The sequence below is a fragment of the Pinus tabuliformis genome, chromosome 5_2 (genome assembly GCF_031772625.1).
Source record: "Pinus tabuliformis cultivar Carrire ecotype Pingquan chromosome 5_2, CPIR1, whole genome shotgun sequence".
In the NCBI taxonomy this organism is placed as follows: Eukaryota; Viridiplantae; Streptophyta; class Pinopsida; order Pinales; family Pinaceae; genus Pinus; species Pinus tabuliformis.
In genome coordinates, this window is record NC_142306.1 from 159,449,391 (window position 1) to 159,463,625 (window position 14,235).

At 39.0% G+C, this 14,235-nt stretch overlaps 1 protein-coding gene across 1 annotated transcript; it reads right to left on the reverse strand.

The window, feature by feature from the left end:
• Nucleotides 1-11,913: 11,913 nt before the first annotated feature.
• On the reverse strand, nt 11,914-12,960 carry LOC149158013 (uncharacterized). The gene has a single exon (XM_089433851.1). It carries the CDS (start codon nt 12,958-12,960, stop codon nt 11,914-11,916), a length of 1,047 nt encoding a protein of 348 aa, XP_089289977.1.
• Between the last annotated feature and the right edge of the window lie 1,275 nt (nt 12,961-14,235).

Below are 14,235 nucleotides of genomic sequence, written 5' to 3' on the forward strand. Positions count from 1 at the left end.
GAGGAGCAGGTTTATTAAAGATGGCTTGATGGACAGGTAAAATGAAACCATGGAAAATCCTGTATAAATGATTCTTGTAGTCATACTTCCATACATATTTTTGATAAATATGAATGGGGGTTGGATCCCGAACAATCCATTTCTAGCCTAGGATGGGAAAGTTGGAATTAAAATATATTGTGTCCATTATGTAGGCGCTCATATAGAATGGGGGCACAATTCTAGTGGAGACAAATCTGTTCCTTCTATAATCTAGTATTTGACTAGCCATTTTATCTGATAGAATGGTTGCCCAATCCATAATAAAGGAGTTGATTACTGCTTCTATTAATGGAACCATTTCTATAGAAAATCTAGCAGAATCGGGGCTTCGAAAGAGCCTACATACCATAGTAGCAGCATAACAATACGAAGATGCTAAGGAGTCCACACAGTACATACTAGAGGATTCATGTTTATGCTTGTTTGGAAAATGTCTCCATTGTTTGATAGGGTCTGACTCTATGTCATTCTCCTTAGCGAAAGCTTCCAGGAATGATTTGTTGTAGTGTCGCTGGGGATCCGACAAGTGATACATTCTCTTGACATCTTCAGGTTTGAATGTCCCGAACATCCTCCCATCGACTGTGAAGAAAGCTCTGCCTGTTATATTAATACTTTCGATTACCCATCTCACTAGATCATTATATGGTAAAACTTTGGCTTGGGCCGCTATTTTATGGAGGAAAGAGTTGGCCAAATCACTGAGTGTGATTTTTGTGCGATTAGTTCCATCAGCTATTGCTTCTTCTATCTCCATTGGATTTTTTGTTTCAAGCAAATCATATATGCCTTCCCACGAGATTTTACCAAGGCCTAGACAGGTAGTATCTGCAATTAACACCAATTTTGCTAGTCCTTCTTCCACTGTAATGGGGGCCTTTTCCTTTTGGGATTTCTTAGACATCTTGAACAACTGTGTGATTCTGGATCAACACTACAAAATGAGAAAGTGGAACGTAATAGGCGAAAAACTTGAGAGGCGATAATACACAAATTACAGACTACAAGCAGTTATGTGCATTAGATACAAAAGATCTTTTATTGTACATAGCTACCACGGATGAAATCCTTAAAGGACTTAACCATAACTGCTCCTTAATGTTTTACCGTAACTTTCAATGTGAAACTTTAATGCTGAAGCCATATGTCATATTGCAGGTTTTGTAACGATCCTTTTTAGAATAGGTGTCGTGACTCTGCGATTTGCGATTAGTGATTTGTATTATTTTAATATTTGTGTAACAATCGCGTATCGCAAATCGGGAGTTATCAGCGCCACGCTCAAAATTTTTCTTTGCATTGTTGCGATTGCAATGAGTGCTGAGCTGGCATGGGGAGCTGACGGATTTCAAACATGGAAAATGAGTTTTTCTTTTACAATCAATTTATCCCTATACCGCATGTATCCATAGTATAAATTACTTCGCTTTTATCGAGAGCGCAATATGCGATAATTAAATTGCATCACAAATTTTTAATGAAGTTATTGGATGCTTCCCTATGAATTGACGATATGTGATTGCGATAACCTTATCACATTGCAAAGTTTCAATGGAGTGTTTTGGATGCTTCCCCATGAATCAGCGATATGCGATTGCAATAGTCTTATCGCATTGCAAGGTTTCAATGAAACACTATAAGTCATTCCTTGGGATTCATGATGTGCGAGACGTGATAGTTATATCACACCGTATTTATAAATGGATTACTTTGATAAAAACTTCGTGATGAGGGTTTTGTTATGACTCTGATCGCATTGCACTTTTCCAAATGGATGTTCACAGGTTCTAAGGAATTGCGATTTGCGATGAGCAGTCATAAATACTCATAAAGCAACTTTTATATGATTAATATGGCAAATCTATTTTATTAAAAAGTTTTATTGCTTTGTTATATTCTAAAGGGCACCCATTTCTTATTAGCATTTTAAGACTAAAATTAAAAATTGAAATGGGGGTTGTTGTATAGCACAACAATTGGTGATTCACTTGCAAAACCAGTTATCTCTGAAAGACAATGAAATTTCTAAAACTTTCTTAAGTAGAATCAATTGAGGAAAAGAAAACTGTCTAAGAATTGGTTAGATAAAACAAATCTTACTCTGAATAAACAAAATATCAATTTTGCAATTTCATTTACAAACCCTTATGATAAAATATTTTTTTTTTTGGTTTCTTCAAGCTTTGATTGGTTGTTAAATATAAAGTAGGGGGCTCTTCCAACTTAGCATTTTTAAATTTACTCTTTTGTCACAGGTATTGCCTCTGTTGCTAGCAAAAATTTATAGTCTCGACAGGGTTACCTTTTAACCATCAATCATTCATCTCATCCATCTAAGAGTATAAATTTTGAAAGATAAATCCAAAAAGATATATTTTCATTTTTTACTTTTTTTTTTTTTTTTGGATAAAAGTCATTGTCTTGGTTTGGGAGCTAGAAGATGACAATGCCATTCACTAGTTGTAATTGAACTGAACAAACTGGCTCGTAATGAGACCTCTTGTCTTATGATTATAAACCATTACCCTATTTTGGTATGCAATATTGGTAATGTCAGTTTAATTAGTTCCCTATGATCATGGTAAGCAAACTCGTCATGAGACCTCTTATCTTTTAAATCAGATATATTTTAGAATTACACTCTGAAAAATCAAAAACCTAGTGGATGGGGTGAATGACTTACTCCTTAAGAGTTTATGGATGACAATTCTAGAGTTGTGGATGCTTAGCTGGAAAAAGTCTTTACCTTTTTGTAAATAACCTTTCTCAACTGATAAAACTTAAAATGATTTACTATATTTTCAAGGTTTGTAAGATTTCACAAATTTAAAGAGAATCTTAGAGTTTCACGTTTTATCTAATTTCCAAAACTGTAATCATTTCCTTGAAAGTTTCTACTCTTTGAAAGCAAGTATTCACAATATTCTTTCAAAGAGATTTTCAATAGTGAAAAGCCAATGGTAAACTATTTACAACATTATTTCCTAAAAGAAACTAGCTTGCATAAGAAATATGTACAGGTAAGAAGGGGTTACCTCCTTAGGAAAATAATTTCTTTAAGATAAGCCGATTCACAGGAAGAGAATCTCTCTTTCTTGATAAATCTTGAGGTATAAACGTTGATGAACCTATCTTTTCAACGATCTGAAATGGTCCAAGCCACATCTTCTGAAATTTGGTATGCTTACCTTTGTCTTCATGTGCTTTGTCCCATTTCAAAACGAGATCACCAATTTGTAATGTTTTTGAGCCAGCAGAACTTGCATCAAAAGAAGATTTAATGACCTACTGATGTTTAGCATGAGTAATTTTGGCCTTTTCTCTTTCCTCATCCAATTTAAGGATTTGATCAAACCTCAATTGATTATAGGAAGAGGGAATTTCTTTAATGAATTGTACTAGGGCTAGAGATGGGAGTGCTAAATTTGGTGGTATTACAACTTCTTTCCCATACACCAAGTTAAAAGGAGAAGTACCTATTGAGGCCTTCTGAGTTATGTGATCTGCCCATAATGCAAATATCAAAGATTTATGCCAATTCTTTTGGTTTTGATCAACAGTTCGTTTAATAATCTTGATGAGATTCTTGTTAGTTGACTCTGCTAAGCCATTTCCTTGAGGATAGTAATTTGCAGAGTATTTTAACTTAAAACCTCTCTTAAGAGCAAATTCAACTATACTATTTCCAGAAAAATAAGATGCATTATAAAAAATAAGCGCGTTAGGTAAACCAAACCTTGTAATGATGAACTGATCAATAAATTCAATAATTGCATCAAAATTGGCTACCTTTAGTGGAATTGCTTCTACCCACTTTGTGAAGTAGTCTGTGGCCATGAGGATGTATCTATGTTGCTTGGAAGAATGTGGAACAATCTCTCGTATAATATCAAGTCCCCAATGTTCAAATGGTTGCTCAATGTTTACTGGTTGTAAAGGAAAGACTAGTCTCCTTTGTCTTCCACTCACAGTTTGGCATATCTTGCATTTCCTTACGTAGTCATGGGCATATTTAAACAAAGTCGACCAATAATATCCAGCATGTAGTATTTTGTGAGTTGTAGTGTCTCCTCCAAAATGTCCACCTGCTGGACCATCATGTAATTCCTGCAAAACAATTTGTGCTTCAGTTTTTTTAAGGCATCTTAATAAAATTGAATCATAATTTCTCTTGAATAACACATTATCAATGATTTCAAAGTGTTTGGCTTTTAATCTTAAGGCATGTTTGTTTTTGTAACTGAATTCATGGGGAGCATATCCATTTTTCAAGTAAAAGATCATATCAACATATTGAGATTCAAAATTAGTGATACTTATCTCATTTACTTGTGCCGTATTGTTTGAATCTTCATGGTCTGGAATATTGGAAGCTCCTGTCAATAACCTGCAAAAACCTTGCCCTCTAACAATTTTTGCTGGTTTAATATCAACATCATACTCTTGTAAGGCTATTACCCAGTTAGCTCTCTTCTCTCCCACTTCCCTTTGAACTAGCAATTGTCTCATTGCAGAGAATGGGACTATTACTTTAGTGTGTGTTTTTAGGAGGAAAGGTCTAAAGTGTTTGATAGACTTAAATACAGTGAAAGCCTGTTTTTCAACGTTGGAATAGTTGAGCTCAACACCTTGAAAATTAGAACTAAAGAAAGACATGGGTGCTTCTACTTGCTGGTCATTGATCTGTGTTAAAACAACAACATAAGATGTTTCAGTGGCTAAAGTATACAAAATAAAATGACTAGAAAAATTCAGAGTATTCAATGCAGGAGCATTAATGATTGCTTGTTTGATCAAGTCAAAAGCCTATTTTTCGTTATGTCCCCATTTGAAGACTGAATTTTTCTTAATCATGGATTGCAAGGGCAAAACTATATGAGAAAAATCAGGAACAAATCTCTTCACAAAATTTATCTGTCCCAAAAATGATTGCATAGATTTCTTATTATGTGGCAAAGGGATATCAGAAATCTCTTTTATCCTATCTGGATCAATGTATATGCCATCTTTGGATACAATGAACCCTAAGAGTTTACCTTCACTAAGAGCAAAGAATGATTACTTGGGATTTAAAGAAATCCCATATCTTTTGCAACGTTCAAAGATCTGTTTTAAATCATGCAAATGATTGCTCATTTACTTAGAATAGACAGTTATGTCATCTAAGTAAACAAAGACTTTCCTATTGATCAAACCTTTGAAGGCTATATCCATGGCTCTTTGAAAAGTAGCTCCAACAATTATTAAACCAAAAGGCATTTTCTGATAAGCATAGGTTACCCATTTAGTTATAAATGTAGTCTTTAATCTATCATCTGGATGTACCAGTATCTGATTGTATCCTGAAAAACCATCAAGAAAAGACATTAACTCTAAGCCAGCTACTGATTGAAGTATCTGCTCCATTGTTGGTAATGGGAGATTATCCTTCTGACATGCTTTGTTGAGATTTCTAAAATCTATGCAAATCCTAATATCACCATTATTTTTCTTACTGGTACCAAGTTTGAGACCCATTTAGAATGTATGACAGGAAAGATTATTTTGGCTTTAAGGAGTTTATTCAACTCTACTTTAATCTGACTTTCAAGATTTGGGTGAATTTTCCTTAGCTTCTGTTGTACAGGTTTCTCATCAGAAATCATTGGGATTGTGTGTTGAAAGATAGAAGTATCATAAGTTTTTAGATCTTCGTAATTCCAAGCGAAAATATTTTTGTATTTCTTTAATAATATGATGAAAGCAAATCTTTCATCTGATGAAAGTCCAAGTCCTAGATTGACATTTTGTGGTTTGGCTTCAGTGCCAAGATTTACTAATTCAAACCTTAAAGTAGAACTTTGAAGTTTTGGATTAGTGACCTTTTTGAATTTATCTTTAATATCATAAAGATCTTCTAGCTTGACCACATATTTGGGAATAGGATTTTCATTAATTCTTTGTTTTAATTGAAGATCATGATCGCTTTCATCAATAATTTGATCGTCATAAGATCCTTCAGAAGTCAAGAAATTTAAGATATCCTCATCATGATTAAATACACACCAATTGGTGACATTATCTGGGACAGATGGCCGAAAAATTAATTCAATAGAAAATCTATCTGGACTATAATCCTCGGATGGAAGGAGCTTAGAAGCAACATTAGCCCAAATGTCGGCTGCTGCATTTTGTGATCTAGGAATAGGAGAAATGTCGAATGCCAGAAAATGAGTTATGAGATTTTGAACAAGTGATTGATAATGTTTGAGATGTCCTAAAAGACAATGGATAGTATTTCTTACTTGTTTAATGACAATTTCTGAATCACAAAATACTTTCAGATATTGGATATTTAGGCCTATTGCTTTATAGAGCCCTTGAATCAATGCTTCATATTATGTAGTGTTATTGGTATAGTCAAATTCTAGTCTACATGATAACATTTTTTTTTCTCCTTCTGGACTAACTAAAATACATCCTGCTCCTGCACCGTCATTAGATTTTGATACATCAAAATACAAAGAACAAAATAAAGGCTTATTTACAGGCTTATTTACAAGTTCATCTGCAACACTAACACACTTTGAGGTATCACTATGGGAGAAATTTTTGATTTGTGACATGACACTATTAACAGGAAAACGGGATTGCTGAGCATTACAATTCCCAAAAAATGATTCAGCCGAATCGTTTCCAAGAATGTTATTATTGAAGGCTATAGGTTGATTTTCTTCTTCAAACTTGGTTACTATATGAGTCAAGTGTTTTTTGTGATCTATTCTGATTTTATTTGGTTTCCCATTATAGGGAAACCACATGTGAGACCAATCAGTTGAAATATAACCGTGAAGTTTTTTTAGACCAGTCTCTGCTAAGGATCAAACCATAAAACTCAGGGATGTCAGCAATTAATACATCAATTCTTTGGACAACCCTGGGATCAGCTGATAATATGATAGTAACTGAATTTATTTCTCCTAATACTTGTACTTTAGTTCGATCTAATTGAACAATATGAACTGCAGACTTCTGGGGCTCAATATTTAACTTAGAGCAAACTGAGGCTGGCATTATATTTGATGAAGCCCCTGAATCTATCAAACAATTGTGCAAATTTCTATTATAGATCTCATAAGTCAAGAGAAAAGGAGGAGTATGAGAATTTGACCTATCCCCAATTAAAACAACATCAGTAGCATCTACCTTATCAGATGGTGGCTTACCTGATCCTCTAGCAGCCTTGGATAATACACCAGTTGGAAGAGGAGAAGAAGGTACTGCATTTAATTCTTTAAGCAACAAATTTTGTTGATGTTTGAGCTTGCTAAGTTCATGTAAAGAAATATTTGCTCGAGTCTTCTTCATGTCTTCCACAATGTTATAATCCATGGAATCTGAAACTACTAGCGTTTTAGAAGATGGGGGAGGATTGGAGGATGATGGTTGATTGTGGGGAGACACAACTGGAGTTTTCTTTGTGGGAGCTTTGTCTTTAGTAACAGGAGTTGAGTTTTTCTTCTTAGAATTTGCTTGATTAGGTTCTGCTATACTTTTGCTCCTGGTGCTTACTGGGAGAGCTTCCTGTTCACTTTCATTATCAGAGTTGGGTAAGATAAAGTCCCACATTCCATGACATTCAACTATTTCATCTTCTTCCGTTTCTTTAGCTGATAAAACATTATATTCATCTTCATCATCATCCAGATCAGATTCTGCATTAGATATAGCATTAGGTGGGTTAGGATCAGTTGGCTGATTTCTTTTAAAATTCCTAAATGGTCTTTTCGTAGAAATTTCAACTACCTGCTTCTTTATTTCAACCATTTCATTAGACATAGTTTTAAGAACTTTTTGTAAACCTTCCATGTCATATGGATCCTTGACTGCTTTCTTCTTTGAATCATCTCTAAAGGTAACTTTTTTTGGATTTCATTTCTTCTATAGCATTTTTCTTTTCCAAAGCAAGGATACATTTTTCAATAATGATTGCTTCATATTTTCTGCTAATGTTGGTTTAGTAGCCCTATCAATGAAGATGGCTACGTTGGAAGGCAAGGCAAAGATATAGCATTCATTCCAAAATTCTTCACTAGGCTTGGATGTTGAAGGAATTTTATTCAACAACTTATTGAAGCATGAGTTGAAGTCTTTGATGGGTTCCTTTGATTCAGATTTAAGGTTGGAGAGATCATTAATCAGAGTTGCTGTAGACCTATCGTCTCCAAACTTAGTTAGAAATTGCTCTTGAAAAGCATCCCAGCTATTGATAGATCCTGATGGTAACGAAAAGTACCACGATCCTGCTCCTCCTTGTAGAGTGTATGGAAATAGTCTAACTACAACATCTTCTTCCGTTACTCCATTCAAGTTTTTTTTTTCCACGGAAAAAAAGCCGAACTTTCTATTATAAATAGAATGTTACAGAGTAAATCAAAAGATTACAGAACGACTTGAATTTCGCCGAGAAGGGAGAAATGTAGTTGTGCCTGAAAGGTAAAAACCTGAAGAGCAGATGAGCTCCAGTTTCAACTGCCCGTTAAGGGGCACAACACGCCATCGACAGAAGGACCAAACTTCCGGGAAATGAATCACACAGATAGGAGCGTTCCACGATGAGGCCGTGAGACCAGAAAAGTAAACAGTATTCAGCGCCCCCAATGTAGATCGAAAAACAGAGAGGGAACACCACGGCCCGAACTTCCTGTAGGGAAGGAAAACAGCCCAGGGACCCTGGCGAAAACTGTAAGAAAAAGAGGTATATACAGAAGGAAAACTATGTACATGAACAAAACCAAAACCTGTAAGAAAAATTTAAACGAAAATTGGCTGTTCGAGCGGCCGAACCAGCCCATTTTCTTCCTCCAGAATAGACCAAGACCCCGAATCATGATCAACCCCCTCTTTTGAAAGCCGGTCAGCTTCGAAATTTCTTTCCCGATAGATATGAATCAAAGAGATCTCCGAGAAACGACCTTTTAGACGAAGGACTTCTCTAAGCAGAGGGAGCAAGGTGAAGTTCCTGCATTGATGAGACCCATTAAACCATTTAACAGCGTTCATTGAATCCCCAAAGATCTGGACGTCTCTCACATTCCTAAGAATTAGCCAACAAAGAAGGAAGTGCAGAGCTTTCAATTCGGCAAAATTATTGGAGCCCTGTCCAAGACCGACAGAAGCTTTTACAACCTTAACCTCTGATAAATGAATGATCAACCCAGCCCCACAACATCCATTAATATCTGAGGCTCTGTCAAAATAAGCCCACGGCATTGTATATCTAATAATTTCTTGTCGAACAACTCTGGTGGGAGGAGGATCCAGAGGAACCGGGATACTTTCAAAAATTGCAGCTCCTTCAACTGCAAGGCGACCTATTGGGAAAACAGAGTCCTTGAATATAGCTTGATTCCTTGCAAGCCAGGTCCCCCAGGTAACGATCAGAGGAATTGATCTCTCTCTGTTGTTTGTTGCTTCATTCCACCACTTCTGCCAAGCTTCCAAGAGCCCCTGCCCTTCCCATCTGAAAGGAATTTTTAGAATCCTTACCATTTCAGCCCAAAGACTGGAGTTAAAGGGGCAGAAAAGGAAAAGGTGCTGAGCAGACTCATCACTATCTTTACAGAGCGGGCACCATCCAGGACCAATCCTACCTCTTTTTTGTAGAACATCCCACGTAGGGGCTTTCTGGAGCAAAACACACCAGAAGAACAATCTCGATTTGGCCGGCCCTTTTAGTTTCCAGAGCGGTTTAAACCACCAATCCGGAATCTCCCATCCTTTTTGAGACATTATCCATTTATAGCCCATCTTTGGAGAATAAAGCCCATTTTGGGCAAAGACCCATCTGAGTTCATCCGGGGAGTCTGAGAGCCAGACTGAGGAATTGAGAAGATCCCTTCTGAACTGATCCCATTCCTCCAGCCATTCTTCCTCCAAATGTAAGTCCCTTCCCTGAATCCATCCTTGACTCCAAATGGATGAAGCCCGAGGATCAGCGACCTGATTTAGCGTGTATAGCTCTCTGTCTTTTAAAGCCGAAACCAAGCCCTGAGAAAGGGAGAAAATATCAGTACAACCTACCCACGAATCTCTACCCAGCCTAACCTGAGTTCCATCCCCCACACTCCAAGCCAAACCCTTCTCTATAATTGTGACAGAGGCGACCACATCTTTCCAGACCACCGAGGAATTTTTGCATTTCTTTTGTGGCAATCTGATCCAATCTAGGATTTTTAGCGGATCAATATATTTTCTTTTAGAAACATAAGTCCACAGATTCTCCATAGAAATGAGCCTCCAGCTGAGCTTTGCTGCAAGAGATTTGGAGAAGCATTCAAGATTTTTTATGCCCCAACCTCCCCACTCTTTGGGGCGAGCCACTTTATCCCAAGCAATCCATGGGGTAACTTTCTCCGACTTGGACCCCGCCCACAGGAATCTGCTACATAGTTTGTCGATTGAGGATAAGATTCCTTTAGGAACCCAAGTCAGACTAGCCCAATACACTGGGATTGCCATCAGAACATATTTGATTAACACTAGCCTTCCTGCCCTGGACAACCACTTGAAACTCCAGTGTTTCAGCTTGGATTCAATTTTTACAAGTATCCATTTCCAGTCTTTTATCCTGTAATTGTCAGGCTTCAAATAGAACCCCAAATATTTAAAGGCATCCTCCATCGATTTGACTTCGAAATTTAGAACCAGTTCCACTCTGCGAACCTGCTCTCTGGGCATTCCAGCACAGGTGAGGGTGGATTTTCTCTCATTAATGCATAGACCTGTAGCCTTCAGGAATAGGTCCAAAAGCTTCTTTAGCGTCCTGCAGTCCTCTAGACTTCCGTTGCTGAACAGGAGAATATCATCCACGAAGAGGAGGTGGGTGACCCACAAGTTTATCACCACTTCAATGCCTTTGAGAGTCCCTTGTCTTTTAGCATCCTGAATCATAACGCTGATTCCGTCTGCTGCCAGCAAAAAAAGAAGTGGAGAGAGCGGACAGCCTTGGCGTAGGCCACGCTCGGGGCTAAAAAAACTAGAGGCCGCTCCGTTGATCAGCACTGCTATGGAAGACGAGGAAACACAACTCATCACCCATCTCACAAAATCATACCTAAAACCCAGGTGAGTTAGCAAAAGCCTGAGATACAGCCAGCTAATCCTGTCATAAGCCTTTGACAGATCGATTTTCACCACGACCCCTTTTTTTTTCCCAATTTTTAGACTATGAAGAGTTTCTTGCGCAATTCCGACGGCTTCATGAATTAGAAATCCAAACTGCTCTGGAGAAATATTTCTAGAGAGGACTGGTTTAAGTCTAGAGGATATAACTTTTGCAATAATTTTATACACGCAGGTGCACAAAGAGATAGGCCTGAATTCATCATAAGAAACCGGAAGATCCGATTTGGGAATAAGGGCCAGAAAAGTGGCATTGAAAGGGTTTGGAATTGTACCTGTATGTCTGGAATCTTCAACGACTGCCACTAGCTCGTCTCCAATGAATTCAAAAAAGTGTTGGAAAAATTCGACGGTCCAGCCATCCGGGCTTGGACTTTTGTCCTTTTGCATTGACTTGAGAATGTCTTCAACCTCCTCCTTTGTAACAGGCGCCATTATAGATTCATTTCCTTCCTCCTCTATGAACCTTGGGAAGAACTGCGCAACTCTTATAACCTCTGCAATCGAGATTTCCTCTGTCGCTTTGTACAAATTCTTAAAGCAATCTACCCCTAAGGAGGCCAGATCTTCAAAAGAGCGCGCCTGCTCACCATTGTCTTTCTCCATTTCCCAGATAGTGTTGGAGTTTTTCCTCCCTCTTGCGTAATTATGAAAAAACTTGGTATTGTCGTCCCCCACCTGCAACCAGATCGCTCTACTTTTTAAACGCTAAGTTTCCTCTTTTTGATGAAGGATCCTCCTCCTTTCTCTCTCCAACTCTTGTAATCTATCCCGAGCTTCAGCTGTTCCATAACTATTTCCACCTGGATCTTCCAAAAGTGCAATCTCAGAATTGACAGATTCCAGCATTGCTTCATCCTTCAGTTTCTTTTGAAGGGCCCATTGTTTAGAGGCGGCCTTCATCCTTTTTAGATTATCCATAAGATTTTGACTGCGGCTCTCATCTTCACTGAATGCATCTTTCTTCCAAGTGTTGTGGAATAAACTGATATAAGTTGCATCCAAAAGCCAAGATGCGTTAAATTTGAAAGGGGTGCCCGGCTTGGTGAAAGCCCCTTTCACTTCCAGAAAGACTGGGAAATGATCCGATAGACCGCCTTCCCCAACCCAATGTCTATAAGCCTGTAAATTTTCTGCCATCGATTCACCAAGCAGAAATCGATCTAGTTTCTTTCCCACCCATTCTTCTGCAATTCTACGATTCCTCCTTGACAGGCGCATCTTGAGTAGAGGGACATCCACCATGTGTGATGAGGCCAGTTTATTTTGAAAAAAATCGGTGAGGGGATCGGCCCTGGCTCTGACCCCCCACGATTCTGACATCCCCAAAGAAAAATTAAAATCTCCCCCAACTATAAGATTTGGGTGCGACAGAAAAGACTTTGCAAAGAAAGCATTCCAGAAGTTCTCCCGATCCAAGACTGGACCATAAACATTTAGAATATGTAAAGGGATGCAGAGTTCATTGGAATAAAGTTCGACTGCCAAAACATTTTCCGATCCCCAAGAGGAGATCTCCCAAAGTACCTTTGCGTTGAAACCCAGAGCCACTCCTCCTGAATGACCATTTGCATCAATAGCGTGGAAGGTCCAACCCGGAAAGAGCTTGATGAGCCAACCTATAACTTCTTCCCCCTTCCCAAGCGTTTCTTGAATCAGAAGAATGTCAGGTTTGTTCGTCCTGACCAGTTCCTTCAGAGCTAGCTTTTTGGGCTGACTAGCTAAACCCCTGCTGTTGTAGGATAAAATGATCATCGGGTAACCTCTGGGGGTGTCCGCTTTGCTCTAAGCACCCCTGGCAGGGACATCTGTTTCCCACCAGCAATATCAATGACAGCCTTCAACTGTGCCTTCGTTAGATTTGATTTCCTTCCTCTTGTCTTCCTCGGTCCTGTTGACACCATGTCCGAATCCAGTCCTCCCACAACAAGCCCTTTCCCTTTTCTGGATGCCAATGATCTGAGATTGTAGGGGGGTTCAGGACTCCAAATGCTGGGAGGAAAAAGTAAGGCAGCATCCGTGGGATTGGAGGTCAGCTTTGGAGAGGGTGGGATAGTCATAATTACACTGTCTGAAGTGTCTTGGCCCTGCCGCAAGAGCGACAGATCATCCAATAGCTGCCTAAGGGGTCTAGCCTCATCACAGCATGATTGAGATACATCAAAAGAAGAGCATATGGAAAAGGGGGGGGTATTGAAGCGGGCTAGCCTGGGTCACCCCTGCCATTTCAGAAACTGATGTAGTTCCCATGCGAGACATCGGTGTTGAGACAGACTCACTTGCTAGAAACCCAGGCTATTCCTGTTCAGCTTCCTTCACTTGCTCCGGATCTGACCCCTGAACTTCTGCCTGTAGACCGTTCTCCTCTAATGGAGCCCCTTCTTTCTGGGAAGACAACCACTGATTAACCTCCAGGTTTTTTCCTTTTCTCTTTTGTCTTTGACGGCGCCTGTGACCTAGAGGACACTCCCGAGCCAGATGTCTGTATTTGTGACAACGATGGCATCTGAAAGGGAGGTTTTCATAGTCCAGGGTCTGAAGGAACTCTAGGCTTCTATACTTTAGGTTCATAGCATCCGCCAGACAATCTCTGGGATTTAAGCTTATCAGTATACGAGCGACACTCCAGTCATGAGTTCTAAGATAAGATCTATCAATATCTAGAAACCTCCCCAGGGTATTGCCCATCGAAGTAAAGGCCGAGTCCGTCCAGAATTGCATGGGGAGACCCGGTAATTTGACCCATACTGGTGACTCCACCGTCTTTTCTTTCTGAGCATCAAACGGGGCGTCCACCTTCTGAATAAGATTGGCCTTTTTCCGAAACTCCAATGCTTGTCCAGCACCCATTCTGCACGCTCCTTTTGGCCGAATCTAATGCAGAACCAGCCTCTGATCAGATTCTTGATCTCTACTGGCTGTCCCGGAGCTTCTTTCCATTCATCCTGCACCCAGTCCTTGATGGAGTCAACCGAGAACTTTCTGCCACGAACTCTACCGACTAAAAAGGTTTCCGAGGCTTCCATTGCC

Bases quoted from the DNA above. Each gene is read 5' to 3' on its own strand.
- LOC149158013 (XM_089433851.1), bottom strand. From the start codon at position 12,960: ATGATCATTTTATCCTACAACAGCAGGGGTTTAGCTAGTCAGCCCAAA.